General features: G+C 50.5%; 1 protein-coding gene across 2 annotated transcripts; it reads left to right on the forward strand.

The window, feature by feature from the left end:
• Positions 1-186: 186 nt before the first annotated feature.
• PSKH1 (protein serine kinase H1) lies at positions 187-27120 on the forward strand. 2 transcript variants are annotated; one of them, XM_058708196.1, is made up of 4 exons: positions 187-309; positions 10106-11132; positions 19414-19520; positions 24850-25047. In XM_058708196.1, exons 2-4 carry the CDS (start codon positions 10176-10178, stop codon positions 24899-24901), a joined length of 1116 nt encoding a protein of 371 aa, XP_058564179.1. In that variant the 5' UTR covers positions 187-309; positions 10106-10175; the 3' UTR covers positions 24902-25047. The 2 variants fall into 2 exon arrangements, with proteins under 2 accessions (XP_058564179.1, XP_058564178.1); XM_058708195.1 differs by lacking the exon at positions 19414-19520 and having other exon boundaries at positions 24850-27120.
• The last annotated feature ends 124 nt before the right edge of the window (positions 27121-27244 follow it).

Here is a 27244-nt window from a genome sequence, read left to right on the forward strand (position 1 = left end):
CGGTGCCTAAGGTCGAGCTACTTTCAGGGTTAACTTGATTCACCCAGCCGGTAGAGAGTAAGTCCCGGGCCCGAAGGCGTTGATTGGCAGGCCACGCTGGGAGAGGAGCTAAACGCGTAGCCGGGCTCTCCCGAGGGTCCGCCCCCTCCCCGCCCCAGGGGCGGCCTGGGTTTGTTTTGGCGTAAAGCGCGCGCTGTGATGATGTCACGACGCTGACGCCTGAGGATGGCGGCGGCGGCGACCCTGTCCGCGGTCCGGAGAGGGTCACCACAGCCGCCGAGACGCCGAAGACCTTGCCGCCCGTGCGAGGTGAGGCGGCACGGCGCAGGGCGACGGCCCGACGGGCGGGAGGGACTGACGACCTGCGGCCACGGTCGCTTCCTGGAGCACTGGGCCTATCCCTGCCCAGGGAGCCCCGCAGGAGCCCAGTGTGCAGGGGCCTGCGGGACTGGGGAACAGGCCAGGTGGCTGCTTGGGATCCCAGGTGTACGAGGCTGGACTGGTCTCGAAACGTGCTGCTGTGCTGGGTGGCCCCGATGTCTGGGGCTGTGTGGGCCTGGTGGACGTGGTCAGCTGCCCTGCCCCCTGTTCAACCAGCCGGCGTCGGTCACGGTGAACTAAGCAGGTTGTCCTCACTGCCTTTACGTGTCCGGCACCTACTTCACACCTCGCCTTTGCGACTGAACGCTGGGAGCTGTCGGGGCAGCTGGTCACTTCCGTGTTCAGCCTGGGAAAAAGCAGGCCTGAGCCTAGCCGGGTTGCCTGCTCCGCAAACCATCATCCTTCAGTTTATAAGGGGACACTCAGCTCCCCACGCCCACTCTCCCTCCACGAAGCTGCTGAAGCGATAATTTCCACCTGAAAATTTGAATAAGTCCTTCACTGCATGAAACTGGATCCCTGGTGCCTATAGGATGAGGTCCAAGCTTCACTAGTAAGGCATTCAGGGTTCTTCATAATCTGGTAGAGGCATGACCCGGAAGTCAATACCTGGGCACTTCTACCTTCTGAGCTCAGTGTTTTAATACTTTTCTACTTTTTCATTTTTGTACTTGTAATACATTTTGAAATACTCTTCTTTACCCCACCCCTAACCACCAGAATGGAAAATTTACATCTATCCTTTAAAATCCATCTTAGATTACCTTTCCTTGGAAAAGCCTCTCTTGCTTTACAAGTAACCATTGGCTCCTCGGTCATTTTATTCATGTGACTACTGTTGAGTATATCATGTTGTGTCGCGTGATGGTGGGAGTGAGTCTCCTGTTTGCATCTGAGTGTCTGGCTGGCTCTGTGCCTGCTATAAAGTAGGAGCTGAATGGACTGGGATGGGTTGTTGGTTTTAGAACCAGATTCAGCTATATTACTGAGCCCCTATTAGGGGCCGCGATCTGAGATGAGCACAGCAAATGTGTATCTCTTGTTTGCACATGCACATGTATGCATGTGGTAGGTGGTGCAGCCTTGTCAACTTTGATGGTCTAAAATCTCATGGGGTAATTTTTCAAGATACAGATTCAAGAGTCTCACTCTCTGATATTTTGATTCAGAATATCTGGAATCTGGTAGGAAACTGTATTTTGGAAAAAAACAAAAACAAAAAACAACACTTCAGGTGACTTTGCTCCCTAGTTGAACATCTTTGTCATTGCACTAGGAAACTGTTGGGTCTTCTTTGTCCATTGGGAAGGGCTTAGCTGTGCCATATGGACTCCTGTTAGAGTCTCATTGCCCATACTTTGGGGAGGCAGTATGATTCGCTTGAGTAGTTTGTGGTAGTAGTTTGAGCTTTGGAATCAGAAAGACTTGGATTCATTTCTTGGTGTTTGTGAGATCTTGAGGTCCTTGAAGTCCCACTTTGCTCATCCCAAAATAGCAGTAATCATGGCTACTGTGTGTAGTTGCATAGAAGAGTGGGAGTGCATATAAGATACTTAACACAGTTGGAACTCAGGAAATGGAAGACATCGTTTTTATTAATGGCTGTTCTCCCAGAGTGTGTCCCTTATCAAAAGGAGATCTCAGGAAGCCTGTTTGCTCTTCAAATTGAGTCTCATGTAGGAAGCTGCCTTATGTAATTTCCTCAAGGTAATTTCTGCTTATCAAGGAAAGCTATGACAAAACTGCTTCTCCTCAGGGCAGTTGCAGTTGGTCTTTCCCCTGGAAGAAATTTGGAATGCTGACTCCTTAGAGGGTAGGTTTGTTGTATAAGCGCTTTCTCCCTGTTTAATTGCAATTCCTGAACTTCTTAAGTTGTATAAATGAGCTAGAGAAAGTACAACTGTCAGGAAACCTGTTTGCCCCTGACACCGAGCTAGAGTTGCACCTCACTTGGAATGGGATACCCCTGAAGATCCTACTGTCTCTGGAATCTGAAATAGATACTGGGGATCTCTGTCAGTCACAAGTTCATAGTTAAATGAGTGAGGCTTTGGTTTGGCCTTCTGTTTTACTTTACAAGTGTTCACATGTTATGTGGGCAATTTTGTCCTTTTCAGAGCTTCCCGACTGTATGATATGAATGGGCTGTAGGTATGCCAAAGTACTGACCCTTGAGTTTCCAGATAGCTGAGAACAGCTGTCCCCCTCAATACCAGGGTGCATAGAGAAAATTTTGAGAAGTACAGCCCTGGAAGAATGGAAGTAATTCTGCTTGTTGAGAGCTAGAAGATTTATTTATTTGAAATCCCTTTCCTTCCAAGAATCTTACTCATTGAATACTAAGCGGATTTGTATTGGCTAGGTCATCACTGAGCTAATTCTTGGGACAGTCTTCTGTTGTCATGGTGTCTGATACGATGCTAAAGTAAAAAAAATGTCGTGTTTCCATTTTGCGGAGGAAAATTATCTCAGAGGGTCCCTTTCCAGGCTACCAGTCTTGAAGTGGCCTCAAAGGGCATCATAAGAGAGACTCTTGATGTGGGACCATCTGTACTGTAAGTTCCTTGAGAGTAGAGTTTATGGCAACCTTCTTTTTGCCTGTCACAGCCCCTGGCAGGGTTCCTGGCCCACAGCAGGAGTTCAGTAAATATTTGTGGGTTGAACTTTGGGATTTTGGAAGGAGAACTCCCGGTACATTGCCAGAGTCTGTATTTCTGATGGTGGGATGGCCAGTGGTGGGATGTGTTAGATGGAGCTGGGGTCATGATTAAATGAGGACACAGCAAACTTTTGAACTTTCTCCTCTCAGCCCTAAGACAGGAGTCTCTGCCCACCAATTATTACCATGTAAAGCAGTGATGCCTAACTGGAGTCCTTGGGAAGTGGTGTCCTGAGTTACTATATTCTAAAAAGAAATCAGGGTGCCTGGATGGCTCAGTTGGTTAAGCGTCCGACTCTTGATCTTAGCTCAGGTCTTGATCTCAGGGTTGTGAGTTCAAACCCTGTGTGGGCTGGGCATGGAGCTGTTTTAAAACAAAAAAAGGAAGTCATAACAATTTTTATTATGAAATAATATTAAAAGTTAAAACTGGGCCGCCTGGCTGGCCCAGTCTATAGTGCATGCTACTCTGGGATGTCAGGGTCTGGAGTTCAAGCCCCATGTTGGGCATGGAGCCTACTTAAAAAAAAAAAAAAAAAAGTTAAAACATAGGAGTGAATAATGCACAGTGTCTTTAGACACAAACACTGTAATAATTTGGTGTATATTCCTCTGGCACTTTAAAAAATTTGTATAATAGTCTGTACATTTCTACAGTATATATTTTTGTTAACTTTAAAAACGTAATATGTAGTGATGATTTTAAAAAATAGCTGGGGCACCTGGCTGGCTCAGTCAGTAGAGCGTAGGACTCTTGATTTCAGGGTCATGAGTTCAAGCCCCACATTGGGTGTAGAGCTTACTTTAAAAAAAAAAAATAGCATTGCAGAAATCACAGGAATATGTAAAGTGAGAAGACAAAGCCTGCTTGCCTTCCTCCTTCCCTCCCTTTCTCCCTCCCTCCCCTTCTCCCTCCCTTCCTTCCTTCCTTCCTTCCTTCCTTCCTTCCTTCCTTCCTTCCTATCTCCCTTCCTTCCTTCCTTCCTTCCTTCCTTCCTTCCTCCCTCCACTCCTTCCTTCTTTCCTTCTGTTCCCTTCACCCTAGAGGCAATCACCATCAAGTTTCTCTTTTACCTTTCTAGGATATTTTTTCTACATATATGTCTGTATCTTTTTTTAATCCCCTCATTGGATGTATACTTCAGATGCTATTTTAAACGACTTACTATATCACGGATATGGATCCTGGCACGAAGCCATTCAATAAAATTGACTGGTATCTTTCTTTGTCAGTATATACGGATTTACCTCATTCATTTCAACAGCTTCAGAGTATTCTATTGAATGAATGGATCTTTATTTAATTATTCTCTTACTGATGGATATTTGGGTAATGTCCATTATTATTATAAAGAACTTTGCCATGGACTTCCTTGTACAAATACACCTTTGTATACTCATGAAAGTGGTTTTATAGCATTATTTCTGAAAGTGGAATTGCTAGATGCAGTGTCAGTTTCCCAGTTTGAAAAAGCAGAATCACATAGCTCTCCCTAAGGTTGCAGAGGTCCTTGTTTAGGAGTTTTCATCTAAAGTGACAAGCTCTTTTGCCTGGTATCTCTGTTGCCCCATGATGGTTAGAAGTGTTGTTTAATAGTTCCTTATTTCTGGGATTACTGGGAGATTACTGTCTACTTCATTTTGATAGATAGTCTTTCAAAACATAGAGCATAACCTTTTACAGGTGAAAGGTTATGAAGCTTTTCTGTGGAGAACAATCTTAGGGGGTGTTACTGGAGAGGGCTGGATGCCTATGGGCCCCTGCCTTGGATAGAGCCACACACTTGGCTTCTGTGGCCAGGAAATTGTTTCAAGATCCATTGTAGGCCCCGCCCCCTCTCTCCCATGGGTCAGGTCTGGCAGCTTGTGGACAAATTTGATTTGGAGTTCAATTAACAATCTGTAAGACTCAAACAGACCTGAGAGCTCCAGCTTCCTTTGTCACTGAGGACATTTACACAGGCACTGAAAGAGCACAGCTCTCTTTTAACCACCAATCTGGTCTCTTCCTGACACTTGAAAATTTTTGAGGTTCTGAAATTGGTGCCTTGTAGCAGGTAGAAATCCAAGAGCCAGTCCACCTTTCACTCATTGTTAGCAAACATGAATCACTGCTCTGAGCTCAGCACTTTGCTGGGTGCCAGAGAGTTCTAGAAACCCAAGAAGTGGCCTCTTCCTTCAAGGGGGCTGACAGTTCTAGTGTTCTAAGGCAATCTAGAGTACAGCAGTGAGCAGTGTGACCCAGAGTGTACTTGGAATGGAGGTTTCATAATACAGATCCTTCAGAAAAGGTCCTCAGTAAAGGTTTGTTAACTCATTAGCAGAGTGGTATGAGGAAGGGTAGAGGCCTTGACCTGGCGACCTCTGCTGAGATCCAGGCACTTGCGGGGTCTCCCTTGTGATGGAAGGAGCTCTGGATGGAGAACCAGGAGATTTAGGTCCTTCCTTGGCAGTCACTATCTTCAGTGGCTGTGGACAAGTTTATGTTTTTCTCGGCCTTTCGTTTCTGTAGAGTATTAGGACAGTAGTGCTGAATGCTCATGCCCACTACCATACTCTATCCAACATGCTGGCACTCCTTGAGGAGTGCTTGGCAGGAGGTTGGGAGTTGAGGGTATGGAGGCCGACTTTAGAGAGTTCAGTTCTTTCTGAAAGATGTGTTAGGATTGGTGTCGCGAAAGGGAGTAGTGACTTGTGATAGCTGGCGAGGTGTGACCTCCTGAGTCTTGTCTCACACCCTGGTCACTGTGCTGGGGGCTACACAGGAGAGCTGGGGGGCAGGAAAACACTCTGCCCTTATTCCCAGAAGTTTTGTCAGATGCCTTCCCTGTCCCCGTTTGCCTTTTCACCTGACCTCTGCCGAACGAGACTTTTACAGATGTGGTTAAAGTGTGGAGCAGCTGTGATCACCTGGAGGCTGTCGGCTGTTGCCCTCCCCCTGAGCTAGCAGCCTCTGTCCTCTCCTCTTCATCTGTAGTTGGGAAGGTGGAGTATCAGCATCAGCTTATCTTTGAAGAGTTTCTAATTGAAACAGATGTGGGAGAAACTGTGTCCCAGAAAGGAAGAAGGAAGGTCAGAGAGGGATACTCCTTGGCTGTCTTAGTGCTGACTTGAGATCCCTGCCCATACTTTATTTGTTTAAAGTGAGAAGTCAGGCCTTGTCTTTTGTAAACCTTAGTTTTTCTCAGCAAGACCAGACTAGATGTGCACATTTAAACAAAAAGACCCAGTGCATATGCCTGGAAACAGTTATTTATTTTGTGAATCTAGGATTCTGCCTCACCAGGGAGAAGACATCTGAGTGGCCGTGCTGGGTCACCTGTGCCATTTGTCTTCTCTCTGAATGGTGATAGATGTTGCTTACCAGTGGTCTTGGGGATCAGGGCCCTGTATTGTGCCTCAGGAAACCTGGCCCAAGAACTATCCTCTTCCTGAGCTGTAGCCCTTGGCTACGTTGAGAGTATTGTGTTTTCCCTGAAAGAAGAGATGAATCTGCAGAATTCCTGTCCACGGTTCTAATCTTTAGCCTCTGTGAAAAAGAAGCTTGTTTCTAAATGCCTTTGTTTAAACATGATTTCCTAAGCTACTGTGTGGGATCTCCTCGACATTTGGGTGAGAATTGCAGCAAATGTGGATGAGTTGATGGAGGAATCTTCCCTCGTGTGAGGAAAGATATACCTCATTCGACTGACAGTCATATCCACATGTTGATTAAAATCTGAGCCCTTAATCTGTGGTCTCCAGATTCTTCCTTTTTATCTGATGGATTGATTGATAATCGAGCTCTTGGGTATGTTTCAGTGATGAGCTTGTTCCTTGAAAGAATTAGCCACATTGGGCAGTATCACCACCTTAGAAGCAGGCCCTTGACTCACTGGAATCTGGTGGCCTCTGTGGGTTCTCTGTGATGCCCAAGTTGCCACAGCAAAACCTGCCTGTGTCTCCCTCCGCTGCCTTTGATGGGATGGCCTGCTGGCTTCTCCCGGGGGTGAGGGTGGGGGTGGGTTAGGCGTTGCCCCTTAGCTCAAAGCACCACCCGTGGTTAGCCATGGAATCTCTGACGCTGATTCTTTTCAAATGTCAGATTCTACTTCCAGTGATCCATAGTGAATGTCATATGGATGTTGCACGTGCCCTGCAACACACCCAACACTGATCTTTTCCCACCGTTTCCCAAACCTGTCCCTCCTGGTATGCTGCTGACTGTTTTGCCCAGGAGCCCAAGCAAAGGACTAGCGTGTCACCCTCTCTCCTTCCTTTCACTCTTTATATCTAGCTTTTAGTCCTTGTGAGTTCTCCTGCTGACACCCCTCCGTTCCACCCTGCTATCTGGGCCACCACCCTCCTCCCTGGCCCTTTTAATCTACTTTGACCCTCCTCCAGTTCACTTCTTTCTAAACACAGATTGATTGCCTCTCTTTGTAAACTCTTTGGTAGTTCCAGTCACCTTCCTGGAAGGTCTTGATTCCTCACCCTACCTTGTGCTGCTCTCTGCAACCTGGTTCCTGCTGCTTCAAGAACTTGAAGCCACCCCACCCCCAGTCCTGTCTTCATACCACCAAACTGCCCATTCCCGGACACAGGGTATTATTCTGGGGCTCTGAATCTTTGAGTATATTGTACTCTCTGCCTGAAACACCATTCCCACGTTTCCTCACCTGACTCATCCTTACTCGAAATTCACTGTGGGGTCACCTCCTCCAGGAAGGTTTCCTTAACTCCTGTGTCTCTCCTTATGTCTACTGTTGTTTCTCAAGCTTAACACTTAACATGCTATATTGAAATGATCTGTTTTTATGATGTTTTCTTCATTTGCACTGTGACCTTAGTGACCAGGTTTTGCTTTTGTGTCTGTGTGTGTGTGTTAAAATATAATCTACACGGGACCATGTCTTACTCATTCCTGAATCCCTAGCACCTAGTAGATGTTTGTGAGGTAAACAAAAATACATATGGGTGTCTGCCCCCAGTTTCTGGCACATGGCTTCTGAAACCCTTGTAATTTCTTAACTGATAAGAGCATAAAGAGCATCAGTTATTCTAATATTTGGTCTTTGACTCTAGTTCCTGATACAGGTTCCTGAAACCCTTGAAATTTCTTGGGTGATAGGAGTGTTTTTTTATCCTAATGAGGTGACTTTGAGTGGGCCCCCAGGTGACTCCTAGACGGGAGCTAGTCACCAGAAAGACTCATGCCATGATAAGAAGCTTGGAATTTTCAGCCCTGCCTCCTATTCTCTTGAGAAGGGAGAAGAGTTGAAAATGGAGTTAATGATTAATTGTGCCCACATGATGAAGCCTCCATAAAATCCCAGTAGTAGGGTGTTTGGGGAGCTTCTGAGTTGGTGAACACGTAGATGTGCTGGGAGAGTGGTGCACCCAGAGGGGGCATGGAAGCTCCGTGCCCCTTCCCACGTGCCTTGCCCTGTGCATCTCTTCCATTGGGATGTTTACTTGTATCCTTTATCATATCCTTTAATAAACTGTAAATGTAAGTAAGTGTTTCTGGGAATTCTGTGAATCTCTCTAGTAAATTGATTGAACCCAAGGAGGAGGTTGTTGGGACCCCTGTCTGTGATCGGTTGGTCAGAAACACAGGTGATAACCTAGACTTGTAACTGGTACCTGAAGTGTGTGTAAGGGCGGGGGCAGTCTTAGGGAGCCTGAGCCCTTACCCTGTGGGATCTGATGCTACCTTTGGGTAGACAGTGTCAGAATTGAGTTAAATTGTAGGACATCTGGCTGGTGTTACAAGAATTGCTTGGGGTGGGGACTCCACACATGTGATCAGAGGTGTCAAAATGAAGTGTTCTCTGTGAAGGTAGAGGAGACACACAGAGTGAAGAAAAATACACAGTAGGGAAGAACTATTTATATCCTTACATAGGAAGGGGGAATAGCTGATTTTTTCCTTTACAATGTTTAATAAATGTTTGCTCTGATTTGATAATTTTACTCCTAATTCTGTATGGCATCATCAATAGGAAATTCTCATCCCTCTTCTTTCACCCATGGGGCCCTCAAGATAGAGAAGGATGGCCAGGGTAGAAGTGACTTCTGGAAAGCATTACTTCAACACTTTACCTTATCCAGGCCCTACCAGCCACAGGGTGTTAATGGTTGCAACATCTCTGTCTGGGAAGCAAATGGAGAAGCTCTTGGATCCTCATCCCAAGGAAGCAGAGTACTCTGATCCACAGCCTGAGTCACATCTAGATGAAACTGTTAGTGTCCTTTCTGAGTTCATGGTCTCCTTTGTCTCTTAAATGAAGCCCAAGATAGTTTGGTGGCTACCTGGTGGCAACGTGCTAAGGTTTGTAGTCCTAAGTTCACAGGGTTTGATTTCAGCCAGCCTTGGGTTGTGTGGCATTGTATGGTGAACTGGGGAAGTGAAAGACCCTGGAACAAGATGTTAAACTGCCAGGTGAAGATGGTGCATTAGCAAAGTAATGAGAACCATCTAGAAAAGAGTAAGGTTAGGGCAGAGAACCAGGGTAGTGATGGTAGTGGTGGCAGCAGTTGTAGGAAGGAATCAACCCCTGCAGGAGGCTAGAGGGCGAGGAAAGATATCCACGAGGGACACCTTGGAGAAGCTGCTTTCTGAGCCCTACTGGGTGATAGTGTTGGAGAGTCGGCTTCCAACATTCCACACCCCCGTTTCAGGAAAGATGAGTCAGAGTAATAAGAGGAATGATTTTAACATTAAAAAAAAACAGAATTTCAACTAGGATAAGGGGCCCAGACAGAGTAGGGAGGAGGGTGGGGGCAGTGACAGCTGAGCCCCATGCATGTTCCTGCCCTTCATTTGGTGTTGGAAAGCAGCATGAGAATCAGATCCAGGGAGATGTAAGTCAAGACCATGGAGCTCAGACCCGACCTTTCATCTGGACCCTTCACTGAGCACTCAGGGGCCAACACCATCCTCCCTTCCAGGCAACCATATTAGAGTCAGGTCTTCAGGCTACATTTATTGAGGGGCAAGGGAGAATAGGTGAGGAGGGTGGCTGCTATCCTTTCAGAGCTATCTCTGGCTATGTTGATTTGCCCTTTCTTCTGTCTGCGTAGGTGTAGACGGGGCACTGCCTGCAGAGCAGGTCCTGCCAGCCTCGTTGGAGAGGATGCCCCCGTGTCCGTGATGGGCTGTGGGACAAGCAAGGTCCTTCCTGAGCCGCCAAAGGATGTCCAGCTGGATCTCGTCAAGAAGGTGGAGCCCTTCAGTGGCACTAAGAGTGATGTGTACAAGCACTTCATCACAGAGGTGGACAGTGTTGGTGCTCTCAAAGCTGGGTTCCCAGCAGCCAGTCAGTGTGCAAACCCCTGCCCTGGTGCCCCCACTGCCGGCCACACAGAGCCTCCCTCAGAACCACCACGCAGGGCCAGGGTGGCTAAGTATAGGGCTAAGTTTGACCCACGTGTGACAGCCAAGTACGACATCAAAGCCCTGATTGGCCGAGGCAGCTTCAGCCGGGTAGTACGCGTGGAGCACCGTGCAACCCGGCAGCCGTATGCCATCAAGATGATTGAGACCAAGTACCGGGAAGGGCGAGAGGTATGTGAGTCAGAGCTGCGTGTGCTGCGCCGGGTGCGTCATGCCAACATCATCCAGCTGGTGGAGGTGTTTGAGACGCAGGAGCGTGTGTACATGGTGATGGAGCTGGCCACTGGTGGAGAGCTCTTTGATCGCATCATCGCCAAGGGTTCTTTCACTGAGCGTGATGCCACACGGGTGCTGCAGATGGTGCTGGACGGTGTCCGATATCTGCATGCGCTGGGCATCACACACCGAGACCTCAAGCCCGAGAATCTGCTTTACTACCACCCAGGCACTGACTCCAAGATCATCATCACTGACTTCGGCCTGGCCAGTGCCCGCAAGAAGGGTGATGACTGCCTGATGAAGACCACTTGTGGCACACCCGAGTACATTGCTCCCGAGGTCCTGGTCCGCAAGCCCTACACCAACTCAGTTGACATGTGGGCACTGGGTGTCATTGCCTACATCCTGCTCAGCGGCACCATGCCCTTTGAGGATGACAACCGCACCAGGCTGTACCGGCAAATCCTCAGGGGCAAGTACAGTTACTCGGGGGAGGTGAGTCTGCCCTGTCTCAGGGATGTTGGGAGGCCCCTGGGTGGGGGGATATCTTGCAGCTCTTGATCAGAAGGATGTGCTCTGAGGACCATGTTCATGGGGCCAGGCAGGTAGAGAATAGTAGGATATCTCAGTTTGGGTTTCCCCAAAAGTGAGCTCTGAGACTTGGGAGCAGATCATTTAATTGGGATATGATTCCAGTAAGCACAGATGAAGGGTGGGGAAGGTAAGGCAGAAAGGGAGGAAGCCACTAAAGGGCATATGAAGAAGTAGACTTCCTGGGGGCCACTGGAACTCCCACTGGGAGCCCTGTGAATAATCACATGGGACATGCCTCAGAATTGTACCACTGAGGTACAAGAAGGTGGGTGGGTGTTAATACACTGACTCCTGTATGAGTCGAGAATTTATTAGGGGGTGGGGCATTAAATCCCTGGCACTTCTGGGCTGTCCTGAATGCCAGCTAGTGCTGGAGAAAATCTTCAGGCAAAGAAGCAGGGAGATGCAGGCACTGGCACTGGGAGCTGTCCACATGCACAGGAGCAGCACCGTAGGCGCGGGCCGGAGCACATGGGACAGGGCAGCCACAACATCTGCTCCACAGGGACCTGGGACAAGCTAGCGTGACCACGCCCTGTCTACAGGAGCCGCTGCTGCTCATCTTTTCCCAGTTTTGCCACACAGCCCAGAGGATTCTGTGCACCCAGACATTCCAGTTTTCTAAAGAGAAGCCAGAAAATTTGATTGTAAAATGTTGGAATCCATTCACAGGTTTACGTACTATCTTCTGTGCCAACAAATACTAACCTGCAGGCCAGATTCAACCAGGAGTTTGTGTCTTTGGATCCGCGGATTTCCCTGATACCTGAAAAAAATCTTCTAGGTTTCAGTACTGGTGGGAGCTGAAGGAAGGTGCACAAAAAAAAGAGTTGGTTGGTTCTTAGGCAGGATGCTGACTGGGTAGGAGAGGAGGCTGACCATAGGCACCACCAGGTGCTACAAGCATAATGGTGGGCTTGGGAAGGTTGTGAATAAAAGAATATGTGATGGCTTAAATAGGAGGTGAAGTAAGCTTTGTAGGAGAACAGGATTCTGCCAAGGCAGTGAGGGCCTCTCCCCAAGTTCCCCTGCAGAATGCTCCCCATGGTGTTCCTCTCAGGCTTGGGCCTGCTGACTGCTGTCCATGCCTCCTGAACTACCCATGTGGAGGGGAAGGAGCTCTGGGACCAGCTTCCTTCTGAAACCTAGCTTTCCTTCCAAGGACTTTGGACTGGGTCCTCTCTGGCCCCAGCCAACTGGTCCAGAGCAGCATTTCCTGGCAGAAGTTACCCCAAAGCCTCTTGCCACTTTGTCTTCAGTGTTTAATGTCCTGTGCTCCATCAATTCCCTATCAGCTTCCAGATGTGGTCGTGGGGTCAGTCAAGGACTTCCTGTGAGGTTGGGGGCTGGCATTCCCTAGGGGGATTTCCAGGTCACATGTCAGAGTTGTATGAGGAAGGGAGGGAAACCTTCATCTTTAAAATATACATCTATTTTTAAAGTTTTTATTTATTTATTTATTTATTTATTCATTCATTCATTCATTCATTCATTCATTCATTTATTTATTTAGAGAGAGACAGAGTGAGCGGGGGAGGGGCAGAAAGAGGGAGAGAGAGAATCCCAAGCAGGCTCCACACTGTCAGTGCAAAGCCTGATGCGGGGCTCGAACTCATGAACCACAAGACCATGACCTGAGCCGAAACCAAGAATTGGATGCTTAACCAACTGAGCCACCCAGATGCCCCTAGAAGCCTTCATCTTTAGACCAGCTCTGTGCTGGCCACAGGCGAAGGAGAAAGTGGGGTTTTCTCTAGCTCTCTCTTAAAGTTTCTCACATCTTCTTTGCACCAAATGGATTCAACAAAACAAACCCTGACTGGCTGGGAAGTGCAGGCTGTGATGGTGTGGTCGCAGAGGACACCTCATTGCTCACCCTCTGGGCCAGGTTTCATCACTGGCCAGAAGACCCAGCATCCACCTGCCAGAGACAGTGTTGTGCCAAGGCCTGACCTGGCTGCTGTGCACTAGGAGCTCTGTGTGATGCCAGGCTGTTAGGGTTCTTCCTGGCAGAGGGAGTAGTGGACTTAGCTATAGCAGAGAGGGAGGTTTCCCAAGAGATGTTGACGAAGGTGTTGACTCTTTCAAAAGCCTGTAGGTTTGCCCAAGAGTTCCTGATTCTGGCAGTTATCGATCAAGCAGTTTATCTAATTGGAGCTTGCAGTCTTGCTAACTGGCTGTTGATTATCCGTGTCTGGGAGAATGACAAATGAATGTAGTGAGGAATAGACTCAGGCTTCCTGCTCCTTCTGTAGCCACAGGACTGGGTCCTGAGCCTGCTTCCTGCTCTGTTGGAATCACAGTCTGGGGCTCCAGTGTGTGTGTGGCAAGGGGAATGGGGCACTGTCCAACCTTGCCTCCCAACCCCTCACTTGAAGCTGAAAGCATGAGTTCCCAGTTCCAGAGTCAAATTCATGGCCAACCCTGATAGCACCTGTCTATTACAGTAGACAGATGCCATCTGACTCCAAAAACTGGTTCTACCACCATCTACAGAGAGTTGTGGTTTGGGTGGGATTTGTCTGGGGTATTTCCTGGGTGGGGAGGTCTCATCATTAGAGCAGGTGCTCTGAGGTGGGGACCAAGCATCTCTCTGTTCCCCTGGCCATTGCCTTACCCATAAGTGCACCTGGGGAAGATGCATAGAGACATGAAGTCATGTTCTCCATCCCCATGAAGATTGAGATTGCCTGGGGAGAAAGGACTAGGAGTAGGAAATGGCCACAGAACAAATCCTTGTTGGCAGCACATGCCAACACAGGGCTTGGGCAGTCTGGAACGTGAGCTGTGTGGCTCAGATCAGGTGGCTGGACTGGTCCCCTTTCTTTGGGCTGGGCCCTGCTCCCACCCTCAGTCCAGTCATCTGTCTTCTTCTGTGTGATGGTCATTTGCCCTTCTGAAGGCCATCTAAGTGAGGAAGGCCCTGTGAGAAAACCTGTCTGAGACCATGTCATGTTAAGGGGGTGTTTTAATCTAGCTTCTTCTGCAAATGAAGGACCACCCACTTTGAGCTCAGCAAGGTTTGGAGATGTGCATTCCTCACCTGACAGTAAGCTGCATGGTAGTGCCTTTCTAGGGGCATTTTTCCTGCCCCCCTCCTTCTAGTAGTGGTGTTGTATGTGCCTACCCAATGTGCTTATTTCCTGAAGCCTATGTCTTTGCAGCCCCCTGTCAGGCTCAGTGGTTTCTGTGGACTTTCTACAGGAGGTGAGCTTTGAGAAGGAGGAGGCTCAGAGAAAGGGACATTGCTGACTGTGCTCAGAATAAATGGGAGATTGTTTGGAGGTAATGGAGTACAGGTTGATGAGGCTGGGCCAGGCCTGCCGTTTGCTGTTGGGAGCTCCATAATTGCAGAGGCTACTTGGGGATTGGAAGCATTAGGTGTGAGGGAGTCCTTTGTGTTCTTGGTAGTAAAGGGGGAATGCAGCAGAAAGTATTGTGAGAGACCTGCAGGAGGAAGGCTTACTGGGTGCTGTTGGAGTAATCCCCGTTGGGGATGGGGGAACCTGATGTCCTGGGGTAATTGGGGCAGATCAGCGATTCCAGAGAATGAGCTCCACTATGGTGTGAACCATAGTGAGATGAGAGAATCCTCCTGCAGCTCTGTAGGAGCATCATCTTACAGGGGCAGATTGAGAGACACCTGACTGCCCTATGGTCCAAAGAGTATGTAGGCTTCTGCCTTGACATCCCCGGGTGGGGCCCAGTGGTGGAGGGAAATACACCAAGTGCCTGGCTCCTACCCCACAACCCTGACACTCTAGATACTCAGGCCATAGCCCTGGCCCCACTCTCTGCCCCATTTCCTACACACTATAGGCCCAAGATGTTTGCTCCACTCACTCCACGTACTAAGCTCAGGCTTTTCACTCTGCTCCCACTGTTGGCCGTAGAAACTTGACCAGCTCTAAAAGATTCAATTCAAAGATTGCTTCCATCAAGAATGGTGCTGTGTAGTGCCTACTGAGTACCAGACACAGGGCTAGGGGTTCTGTATCCAACATGTTTAATCACAACAGTGCTGCCAGGTGGGTGTAATGCCCCATTTTACAGACGAGGAAATTGAAGCTAGCGAGGTTAAGTAACTTGTCCATGGTCTCACAGCTAGAGGGTGGCAGGCCTAGGATTTGAATCCAGGCCATCTTGGTGTCAGAGTTCTTGGCTTTTCCATCCCCACAGTCTATGTTCTTTGACATACATGTCTCAGCATGTTGCTGGAGTCTTTGTTTCAGCACTTTCTTGGGCTGTTGTCTGTGGACATCTCTTAGGCCTGTAAGGTCCTTGAAGACAGCATGTGTATCAATACTTATGTTCCCGGTACTTTTCTCCTGGCTTCTCCTGAGGGAAGCACTGGTGGTCGGTGATTCCCTGGGAAAGGACCCAAAAGTGGCTGGCAGGCAGACGGGGCAGCCCCCTCTTCTGGGGGCTGGACTCTAGGAAAAAGTGAAGAGCCTGCTGGAGATGTGTCTAGTAGTCTGTGACCAGACCTGCTTAGAAGCAGCTGCAGGAATCTTGGAAGAGGAGGGAATGCTGGGAAGGAGACGGCTATGACAGATAATTTTGAGAAGAGAAATCTGCATTTTCTCTGGGGACCAGAGGTGCCAGAGTGGAGAGGGCCAAGCCAGGGTCATGTGGGAAGTGATGGGAGACACATGTTGGCCAGATGTGAAGAAGGCCTGTGTTGAGTGTGTGAGCAGTTTGAAGACACAAAGAGCCACCTCGAAAGAGGGAGCTTCTTGTCATGAGAGATTCCAGAAGGCTGGAGCAGTTATTTCTAAAGGAGTGACACAGAAGGTGAGTCATCATCTGTTAAGACCCATACTAGAGGACTGTTACGGTCCCACTGACTTGGAGATTCTATGATTGACTTGATGTGAGATGTGATGTTGCCGGCCTAATGTTACTGCTTTTCTCAAGAGTTCTATTCCTAGAGTAAGGACAGACGAAGAGGCTCTTGTGGGATTGATGGCAAAGTGGTACCATCAGCAGCTTTGCTGTCTGCCTCATTTGGCAGCCTTTAATTGTTGCCCTCTGCTTGGGCAGTCTTTGAGCTGTGGGCAAGCCCAAGTGACTGCCCCACGAACAGCTGGGCTGGGGCAGAGGTTCTTACAGTGCCTTGTTCAGAGAGAGAGTGCTGCCAGGCAAGGGACAGAATCTTGGTGGGAGAGGAAGGCCACTTGCAGACCCAGCGTGCTACTCCCTGGGGGATTTTGTTGGAGGGAGGTGGCTTTTCAGGGATGGCCTCTGGGCTGCAGTCTGACTACCCATCCACGTGGCACCAAGGGGCAGGCGCTCAGGGGCGTGAGTTGGACCATCTTGTAGTTCTGAGAGCCCTACTTCTTTAAATGACCTTAACGCTTGTCATTCAACCCTGGGATGTTGAAGATAAAAGGAGGTATGGGGAATGTGCCATGTCCTGTTGCTCTGTAGGTGAAGGGCATCGGCGCCTGTGAGGGGGCTGATCATGCGCCTGTGAGGGGGCTGATCATTCATATGCCCTGATAGATAGCAGCCAGCTGAGTAGGGTTAGGACCTTGGCCCAGAACCATGGAGAGGACTTCTCCAGGGATGTGGGAGAGCTGGAGACTGGACGTTGTGTGCAGGCAGCAGATGAAATGCAAAGAGGCAGGTAGCATGTTTCCAGGCTTGTGCTTGGATTCTGCTGGCTGTCTTTAACTGCCTCACATTCCCACCTCCAGTGTGGATGGGGGCTGTGACGGGCCATCAGTTCATCACTCTTCTCTTGCTGCCTCCTGCTCCCAGAGTAAGTGGATGGCTTTCCCATGTCTGTCTCAATAGCTGACAGCACAAGGAAACACAAATTGATTTAGAATTCCTTGCTGTGAGGTATCTCTAAGGCCTTGCTCCTTGCCTCTCTGCTGGTGGCTGTTGCGTGCCAAGAGCTGAGTGATGGTGCTGGCTCTATGCCAGGATCCCATGATGCCCCCATACCTGTCCAGGAGGGATCCCTCTGGAAGGGCTGTCCCTACTTCACCACACCTCCTGGTACGCAGTAAGTATTCAACAGACAAGTCTCCCTCCTTAACTGTAGGAGCAGACGCTGGCAGTCCAGATCCCTGACTGGTCACTGGAAGGTGATATGATTTGGTCTACTAGGTGAGGGCCTTACTGGACCCTCACTGGTCGCTGTGCTTGGAGACCTCTTGGAGGAAGGCAGGGGTAGCTTCCTCCTGGTGGGGGCAGGAGGCAGGCTTGGAGCGGAGGGGGGCAGTATCCCCTTCCTGTGCCACCTCTGGTCCACTGCTCAGCTCCCTGGAGCTCTCTCCTCTAGGCTTCCCTCTGCCGCTGCTGCCTTGGTTACACAGTCCCCAGAGAGCAGTTCTCTCCTGTGGTGGCAGAAACAGAGGCCCATCTCCTACATTGCTGCATTCAGCCATTCCTACCAAAATGCCTGGCCCTGACCACCTCCAGCTTCTCATTAACTCAGGGTCAGATCCTCCTTTCATCACTGCTGTTTCCCACCCCCGGCCCCGCCGAGGCCTCTCCAACAAAGGGTTGTTATCGTGGGTTGTGTTGGAGCAGTGCCTGGTGTGTGCCATCCATCCCCTCCCTCTCCTGCTCTTCTCATTGTCTGTCTCCACCTGGATAGCTCTGCCTGCTCACAGGCCCTGTCGCTTCTAGGCTCTTGAGTTCCTCTGGGAGCTGCCACGGCTGTTGTCTCTCCCACGATCTGACCTCTTTAAATCCGCTGACGGCCTCCCACACTCATCCCCTCCTGCCCCCACTGAGGCGGAAGCATACTTGCAGGTGGATGGGATGGCTAAAGATGACCTGGTCCAACCACTCCCCACCGGCCATGCCTCTCCAGACTCTCCTTCCTTGGTCAGTTTTCCATCTCACAAGGTCACTCTTCTCGTGCATGCCTGCCTGGCCTCAGTTCATCTGTCTCCCAGAGCAAGTATGGTGCCCAGACCTGAGCTTTGCTTCAGTATGGCCTGGCCAGCTTGGAGCAGAAGTCTCCTTCATCTCTTCACTCATCCTGTCGTTCCATGTTGTCCAAGTCCTGTGTACCCAGGGTTCAGGGACAGAGTCTCAGTGTGTGTTACATGCTAATAGCCACCAGGGCTCCAAACTGTCTCAGAAATTAGAATGGGAGGAAGTTTTTTTGTTTTGTTTTCGTGTGTGTGTGTTTTTGTTTTGTTTTGTTTTGTTTTGTTCGGAGCCCAAAAGGGGTCTCAAACTCACAGGACTCTCGAGATTGAGACTTGAGTTGAGATCGAGTCAGACACTTACCCAACTGAGCCACCCGGGTGCCCTATGTTTTTTATTTTTTAAATGCTTATTTTATTATTTTTGAGACAGAGTGTGAGCAGGGAAGGGGCAGAGAGCGAGAGGGTGACATAGAATTTGAAACAGGCTCCAGGCTCTGAGCTGTCAGCCCAGAGCCCGATGTGGGGCTTGAACTCGGGAACAGTGAGATTATGACCTGAGCTGAAGTTGGATGAAGTTGGACACTTAACCGACTGAGCCACCCAGACGCCCCCCCCGCCCCTTGTTTTTTCTTTTCTTACTTTTTTTTTTTTTTAAAGAGCCAGGTTGGCCTCAGCAAAATCTGTGAGTGGAATTAAAAGAGACCACTCAGCAGTATGCTCTAAAATCCAGAACCTTCCAGGACTGCTCCAAGACATTATTAAAAGCAGACAGCACTTGGTTGCTGGCACAGGTTGCCAGCATCCCCCTGATTCCAAAGTGAGCACGTAGCATCCTTGCGGATTCTTGAGTTGTACCCTGTCTCCCTCCTGTCCCTGTCCTTCATTTTGTGGACTCTGGACAGGGACAGGTGGGGGTGCAGAATTTTACTTTTTTTTTTTTTTTAAGTTTGTTTATTTTGAGAGAGACAGAGACAGCATGAGCGGGGGTGGGGCAGAGACAGAGGGAGACAGAGAGAATCCCAAGCAGCCTCCACGCTACCAGCTCAGAGCCCGATGTGACGCTCGATCACGAACCATGAGATCGTGACCTGAGCCGAAACCAAGAGTCAGGATGCTTAACTGACTGAGCCACCCAGGTGCCCCCAGGATTTCATTTTGTTACTCATTTCAAGTTTCAGAACACAGCTTTGCTAACCTTTAAGTTGTCACGCCTTTTCTTGTTTTATTTTTATCTTCATTCTCTGCGTCTTTTTAAAATTCTATTATCTTCCTTCTTTTTCTCCCTTCAGGCTCTCTCCCCTAAGGTCCTCTTTCCTGCTGCTCAGCCCCCACCCATCCCCTGCCAGGTCCTAGGGTGGTGGATTCTGTTTGGTGTGGAAGCCCAGGCACCAGGATGGTGAGTGTCTTGACCAGAGGAAGGGGTTGCTGGCTCCACTGCCACACTATGTCTAGCTCTGCCGAATTTTTCAAAACACTTCGCCTCATGGGCAATGTCAGAGTGTGCTGTTTTTGTTGTACTAATAGTTCTCTTCTCCTGTGTAAACCCAAAGCTCCATTTCCCAGAAACGTGCTCTTTTCTCTGCTCTCGTTCAGGCCCACGTAAGTACAGGAAGGAGGCCTTTGGGGGTGGGAATACTGGGTCTGAAAATACATCTTGAGACAAAGCTGAGGGAAGATTGAGTCATGGGAGCAAAGCCCAGGCTTCTTTCCTCCCTTCATTCCCCTAACAGCTCTAGCAGCTCTTGCAGCTCTTTGGTGAGGCTACCTTCTCTGCCAGGGAACCTTCCCGAGTCATCATGGCCTAGAAAAGAACCCATGGAGGTCAAGAGGTCAAGGCCATTTAAATGTTAGATGCTATGCTTCTGTTTCTCACATGCAGCCAAGTGAGGAAGAAAGCTGGGAAGCCGTGTCCTTAGAATCCAGGACTTTAGCAACTGGAAGACACTTAAAATCCATTGCATTTGGCTCCTTCATATATTTTTCTAAGTTTATTTATTTTGAGGGGCTCCTGGGTAGCTCAGTCGGTTGAGCGTCCGACTTCGGCTCAGGTCACGATCTCGCGGTCCGTGAGTTCGAGCCCCGCGTCCGGCTCTGGGCTGATGGCTCAGAGCCTGGAGCCTGCTTCGGATTCTGTGTCTCCCTCTCTCTCTGCCCCTCCCCCACTCATGCTCTGTCTCTCTCTGTCAAAAGTAAACATTAAAAAAAAAATTTAAGTTTATTTATTTTGAGAGAGAGACAGCACAAGTGGGGGGAGATGGTGGGGGAGCAGTGAGAGAATCCCAAGCAGGCTTTGTGCTGCCAGTGCAGAGCCTGACATGGGGCTCAAACTCACAAACTGTGAGATTCTGACCTGAGCCAAAACCAAGAGTCAGATGTTTACTGACTGAGCCACCCAGGCGCCCCTGGCTCCTTCATATTAAAAGTGAGGAGGCTTCTTTTCTCTAAGGTTGCACAGAGAAAGTAGACCTAGAATGTCTAGAAGCTCTAGAAGTCTCTGGGCTTTCAGCCTAATGCTTTAATTTGTCACCCAGATGCCATCCAGAAAAGCCAGGCCTTTCTTTGCCCTCACTTAAGAGTGGTCAGACCTGCCTCTCAGAGGGAGTCTAGGGCAAGGCCTGTGAGCTAGGTTTGCTTCTGGAGGGAAGCAGCTTCCTCCTCTCTCGGCAGTCTGGGCCAGAGAGCTGCCTTCATCCTTTGTTCCTTTAGCCCTTGGGCTTAAGGCGAAACCATTGGTAGTGTGGCCTGGGCAGTGTTCTTCCCAGGCCCTGTGACATTAGAGCTAGAGCAGGTAAAAGGGGCTGGGGAGGAGGGAAGTTCATCCTCTGAGCTGGAGTGGAAAGTCCTTTCTGATTTTGTGCTTCCCTTTAAAGGGAATGTTGGATTCTGCTGCTGAGGAGTGACTGGTCCCTCAGAAACAGGGGATGAGGAAGGTGAAGTTGGTAAGGAAGTGCTCTGGGAGAGTTCCATCTATCCCTTTTTGGCTTCTCTGCTGTTACAGTATCAAGAGTTGATACCCTAGAGGTGCCCGGCTGACTCAGTAGAACACGTGACTCTTGATCTTGGGGTCATGAGTTTAAGCTCCAGGTTGAGCCCAGAGCTTACTTGGAAAAAAAAAAAAAAAAGGTAGGTACCCTAACTGCAAGGGGAGGAGGACTCAAGGGCCACAGACTAGGGAAAAGGACAACCAGCTTGATGGTCAGAAACAGGGTGGAGGTGATGTCCCTCCTCCTACAGTCTCTCCTTATCTTTTCAGGACAGGGCCCAGCCCTTCACACACACAGCTCATAAAAGGCTCATGGAAAGGACAGTGTAGGCTCTCACCCTGGGTATTGAAGCTGCCCTAGGCTCCCACAGCAGAGGGAGACCTGAATCTGGAGGCATGGCAGACTGACATTTAACATTCCCTTCCATGCCCCATACTCTCAGTCAGTCCAGAAACAGGTGGAAGCCTCTGGGAGACTGGCCAGGTGGTACCTGGGGCCTGTCCCTTCTGTCAGCCATCTGAGCCTCACATGTGTCCCTGACTTGACTCCAAGTTTACTGAGGTGAGAGTTCTGTTCTTTACCCAGAGCCAGCAGTTAGAGCTATGGAAAGTCAAAGGCATGACTGTTTATCACTATTCTCTTTCTCATGCCCACAGTGCTACCCAGCCAGTCAGTCATGGGCTGACAGACATACTCATGGAGCTCTAGAGGCCCAAGTATGTTGCGGAAACAAGTGGGTTGGTCTGTGGGTATTGAAAGCTTTCTTAGGAGGTACTGAATTGGACTTGACCAGAAGCATGGCCCTGGGTGAGTGTGGAGTCTTGCTTTTCCTTGCTGAGTACTGTTGGAGGCCTCAGCAGTGCTCCCAGGGGCGCACTGTTCTGAAGGGCAGCCTGAGCCCCTGTCTCACTGTAGTGGGGTGGGTTGAGGACCACTTACCTGCTTTTGGCCTGCCTGACTTCCTGCCGCAAGCCTCTCAGGGTATGAGGGTTAGGCCGGGTGCCATTGGCACAGCCTGATTCTCAAGTCAGGATGGCTTAAGTCACATTGGCTTGGGGGACCCACCTGGTCCAGCTGCTTATAGCTCCTGAAAGATGGGGAGAGCCAGGGCCTGCTGAAGAGGGCCGGGCTGGCCCTTAGATAAATGAGTTCATTGGCATTCTGCACACGGCTGCGTGTACACAGTAATTGGGGAGGCAAGCATCTGGGGGAGCAGAAGGCACAGATCAATCTGGCTCACTTTTGTCACTAACAGGCTGGCCGCTCGGCGAGCAGCAGGGGTCGATGCCTGGTGTGAGTATGTGTCACTCTGGAGATGAAAATGCTTAAGCTCACAGGATGGGTCTGGTGAGAGGCCAGTCTCGGACTGCACTGGACTTGTGTGGAACTGCAGGGGTCTGGCTTGTTCTGGCTGGGTATGGATGTGAAGTGGGGGTGTCTCTGACCCATCTATGTTTAGGTTCCTGGCTTGTGAGTCCAGCTTCACCAATGTTTCTTTTGTCATCAGAGGAGTTGTCCCTCTTCTCTCTTGGCTGGACCAAGGAGGCATGGGCAGAATCCATGTCCCAGCCCTGTTTGGCTAGCCTGGGCTGCCAGTTCTGTCTTTGGGCTATCCCACCAGTAGGCCCTGCTGAACCACAATGTATTTCTCAGTGATTTTCTTTCTCTTGGAGACCAGAAAGGCTGGTAGGGTAGCACAGGTATTCCCATGACCCAGTCTGTTCAGCTTCTAGGTTTTGCTCTGTCCATCGGGGGCCCCATTATGCCTTTCTTTCCATTACTTAAGTGAGTGATTGGGGCTGCAGCGAGTGTCGGTGGTTTCGACTGGCTGGCCCCTCACAGTGGCTTCTTGTGTTCAGATGGCAGGAGCAAGACATGGGGCTTTCTTGAACCGTGAGCCAAAAGCTACTGTGGCAGCTGTGTAGTCCAGTCCCCCTACATGTCAGCCTCTGTAGCGGAGCCCTGAGCTGCGCGGGCCTGCAGGGAAACTTGGACCAGACTGTGTGTGTGGGAGGGCTGTCGCTCTGCACCCCCTCACTGCTCTCAGCAAGGTATTTATGGGCTCCCCTGCCTGCATATCCTGAGGCCCTGTCTTCCTCCTGAGGGCTCTTGTCTCCCCAGGAATTGCTGGGAGCTAGCACATTGGTGAGGAGGACCCTGTTAAGTGATTGTTCGGTAATGTGATCTGTCATTTTCCACCAGTTCAGTTTAGTAAAAGCTGAGATTTGCCTTCCAAAAACCAGGTTAGGGTAGCAACTGCAAGTAGTCCCCACCCCTTCTTCGGGACTTCAGAAGAGTGTTCTCCTTGGTGCTCCCCCTCCACCTCCTGTATGTAAGTGGGGAAGGGTACGGGGGAAGAATTGGAGGTCAAGGAAGTTGAACTGGGGGAAGCAATAGTCAGTGTGTAAGTGTATCTGCTGAATGGGCATACAGTTGCCCTGAATGTGGGCTCTTAGATTTTCCTGAACCCCCTGGAGATTGAGTTCAGTTGTGCCCCAGGGCAAAGGGCACCATAAAGTGGAACAGGCAGACCTCATTCGGCAGGAAGGAGGGTGACGGTGCCCTTAATATCCCGGCCAAACCTGCCGTAGGCTCAGCAAAGGTCCTACTTGCCTACTCTTTGGGAATATCAGAACCCATGCCAAAGTGCTCCCAGAAGACTCAGACACTCAGAACAGTTCTGTGTCTACCCTCCTCCAGTAGAGGGGCTTGAGGGCCTTGAGGGCCTCTGTATGCCTAGCACCAGGCACTAGGGCTCGTCCAGCTTAGCTTGGTCTAATGGGAATGAACAATGAACTTGAAATCACTGGAATAATTGCTTAGCTCTGGGGGCTAAGAGGAAGCCTGAGAAAGTGTCCTTTACCCTGAGAACCTGAGGATTCAGCCAGGTGAAGACAAGCCGTACAGGCTGAGTCCCTGAGACAGACAGCTGCTTGGTGTATGGCTGAGGTGAGGCAGCCACGGGTGTTTGTAGGAGATCAGGCTTTGTGCAGTTTCTCTGAGGACAGAATGTACTAAAATGAGGCTGGTCTAGAGCACTGCCAGGCATCCCCTGTGTGGTTTAAAGAGGTCGTGAAGACTGGAAAGAAAGGCCCTGGTCCCACCTATCCCCCAAGAGCTCCCTGCCCTCTCAGCAGATGGAGAAATCTAGTTGCCTTGAATTGTTTCCTTGTCTCCCCATGGCTGAGGGGTGGAGGCTGATGTGGGGAAGGCAGTGGTTGCCCACCATCACTCTGTCAGATGGAGAGAGGTGGGTCACCTCTTAAAAGACAAGGAAGTTCCCTGCTAAGTGGCCTGATATGGACATCCAGAGTTTGGAGCTTAAGTCTGGCTCAGGATATGGTGGAAGGTTTGGGTCATTCTCTTTAAATCTTCCTGAGTTATAGTGATTTGGGGGTAGCTGGGGGATCTTGACGGGGACCACCTTCCTGAGCCAGGCTTCGAGTCCAGATACCTTAGAAGTTTGCTGCTTGGGGGAACGGGGGAGAACAGGTCTTTCTCCTACTTGTCAGATGGACTCCTTACCCAGAGAACAGCCTCTGCTTGGTGGCCTGGGCCAGTGTTGGGTAGGAAGGGGAGGTCCAGAAAGAATGCTGTACTTGGGAGGAGCTGGGCAGTGCCTCTCTCTAGGGGGAGAGTGCTGGAATGCTGCATAATGCTAAGTGCTATGGTGATGGCATCATCAGGATGGGGAGAGCAGTGTTGAGTGCTCCCGCTCTAATGCTTGTTCTTGGCCTCTAGCCCTGGCCCAGTGTGTCTAACTTGGCCAAGGACTTCATTGATCGCCTGTTGACGGTGGATCCTGGCGCCCGTATGACTGCACTGCAGGCCTTGAGGCACCCGTGGGTGGTAAGCATGGCAGCCTCTTCATCCATGAAGAATCTGCACCGCTCCATCTCCCAGAACCTCCTCAAACGTGCTTCCTCCCGCTGCCAGAGCACCAAGTCGGCCCAGTCCACGCGTTCTAGCCGCTCTACGCGCTCCAACAAGTCACGCCGTGTGCGTGAGCGGGAACTGCGGGAGCTCAACCTGCGTTACCAGCAGCAGTACAACGGCTGAGCTGCTGGCTACGGCGCAGACATCCCGTGGTCCCAGCTTGGCCGTGCATCACTGTGCCATCTGGCCCTGATGCCCTCTCTGGAGATAGGCCTGTATGGCCGGCAGCAGGTGAATGGCCCTACCCGCTTCTCTTCAGCAGCCCCCATCCTCATCCTGGGCCTGAGCCTGGTGTGACCAAGTGGAGGGAGCCTGGGGACGTGTGAGCCCTCTGAACTGGCACCGGTGCTCCTTTTGGTGGGCAACTGCTCTGCTACCAGTTGGGAAAAGGGCAGGACCTGGCCTCGGGCTCTTTCACCCCTTGGCTCTTCCCCAAGACCAAAGAGGCAAGCTGTGCCAGGTAGAGGGTGTCCTGTTGTCCCAGGACTCTTTGGGACAGTTACTTCTGAAACCCTCTTTCCTCCACTGAACCTTCATCTCTGGCCTCCCACATTCCATTGCATCCTGATCTGTAACACAGAGAGAGGCCCAGGTAGGCCCAAAGCTTGTGTCTTGGCTGGACTCCCAGCTAAGTCTAAACAGTCTCCCACCTCTCACCCAAGATCTCTCTTCCTTTGTGGTACCCCCAGAGGCCCCTCCTGGACTCAGGACTGGCTAGAACCTCTGGTGGTAGGGCCATGGCATAGTCCTTGGCCCTTCTGGACTGTGTGGCCATGTTGGTAGCAGGCTTGCTCCAGGCTGTAACCTCTCTCTGACAGTGGGAGGGAGAGCTCCTGCCCACCAGCCCATTGCTCTCAGTGCCTTCTTTGCAGAGCCCACTATCACTTCTTTCTCCCCCTTGGATGCCCATTCTATTCCCTGGGTGCCTCCTTCCCAACTGTGGGGGATTAAAGGGAGCCCCACTGCTGCTACCTGGGGAATGGGGGCACCTGGGCCAAGGCACAGGCCAGGGGCTTCCCAGGGAGAGCCCCATCAATATTCCAGTGTCAGCCCTGGTTCTACCCTTGGTACTGCCCAATGTCCCTTCCCTTCAGGCTCTGCAGTGGCATAAAGGCGCCATCTAGTGTCTGGCATGAGTATGGGCAGCCTGGGAATGACCACTGTACTCACCCTTCATCTTCTAGAGGAAGTGGGAAGGAAGGAGCTGCTGTGTTGAGGAAAGGTCCCAGGCTGCTCAGCCCTCCCCTTCTGCTGAGCTTCTGCACAGCTCCAGTTGGAACTTAGCCATACTGTGTGACCTGCCTCTGAACCCTGAGTGCCTGGGGCCCTGGCCTTCTCACAGCTGGCCTTGCTTGGTCCAGCCTGTCCTTGCTTCCTTTCACAGCATTACCTGTCCAGCCTGGGCCCTGCCGAATCTTAGGTTGGAGGGAGCTCCTGCAGGAGGTGGGTGGAATTGGGTGGCTGCTTTCCCGGAGGCCTGAGCCAGACCATCCCCGTGTTAGTCAAGGTGCCTCCCCACCACCACAAACAAGGCTGGAACCCAAGGCCCCTTCTTTCTCAGCTGCTTTCAGTGGCAGGAAAGGAGGTGTGGCCCAGCTTTAGCTGTAGCTAGATTGCAGGGCCTCTGCCAGCAGGGAGAGACTGGCCCTCACTCAGTTTTTCCCCGTGGGTAGCCTTGGGCCAGGCCCTCCTCCTTCTGCATGTGCCACCTCCAGTGGGAAACAAGGCCAAAGAGAACACTCTGGGCCATGTCGACTGCCTTAAACATTCCCTCCTATCCTCAGTGCTCCTGGCACAAGGCAGCAGAGAGCCCAAGCCCTGTGGCCTCAGAATTCCCCTCACTTCCCCAAGTGCCTCTGGAGGCCTGAACCCTGGGGATTTATTTCCTCTCTTGTCCAAGGTAGGCCTGACCCTAAGGGTAGGACAGAGGGAGGTTGGAGACATGGGCCTTTATGCCATGAACCGTAGATGGAGAGTGTGCAGTTATTTATTTTGTGTACTCAGTTTGTAAATGTATCCTCTGTACTCAATAAACAGGCTGCCCTCCCCAGGGAAGGCTGCCCATCCATTCTGACAGCCCAGGCTCCTTGCTGTGGACCAGGGGAGGAGATACCTGCCATGCCAGAAGTCAAAGTCGCAAGAGGGGAAGGGGACTCCCAGGAGCCTCTCCCTTCCCTTATAAGGACAGACAAGAATACAC

The sequence above is a fragment of the Neofelis nebulosa genome, chromosome 17 (genome assembly GCF_028018385.1).
Source record: "Neofelis nebulosa isolate mNeoNeb1 chromosome 17, mNeoNeb1.pri, whole genome shotgun sequence".
In the NCBI taxonomy this organism is placed as follows: Eukaryota; Metazoa; Chordata; class Mammalia; order Carnivora; family Felidae; genus Neofelis; species Neofelis nebulosa.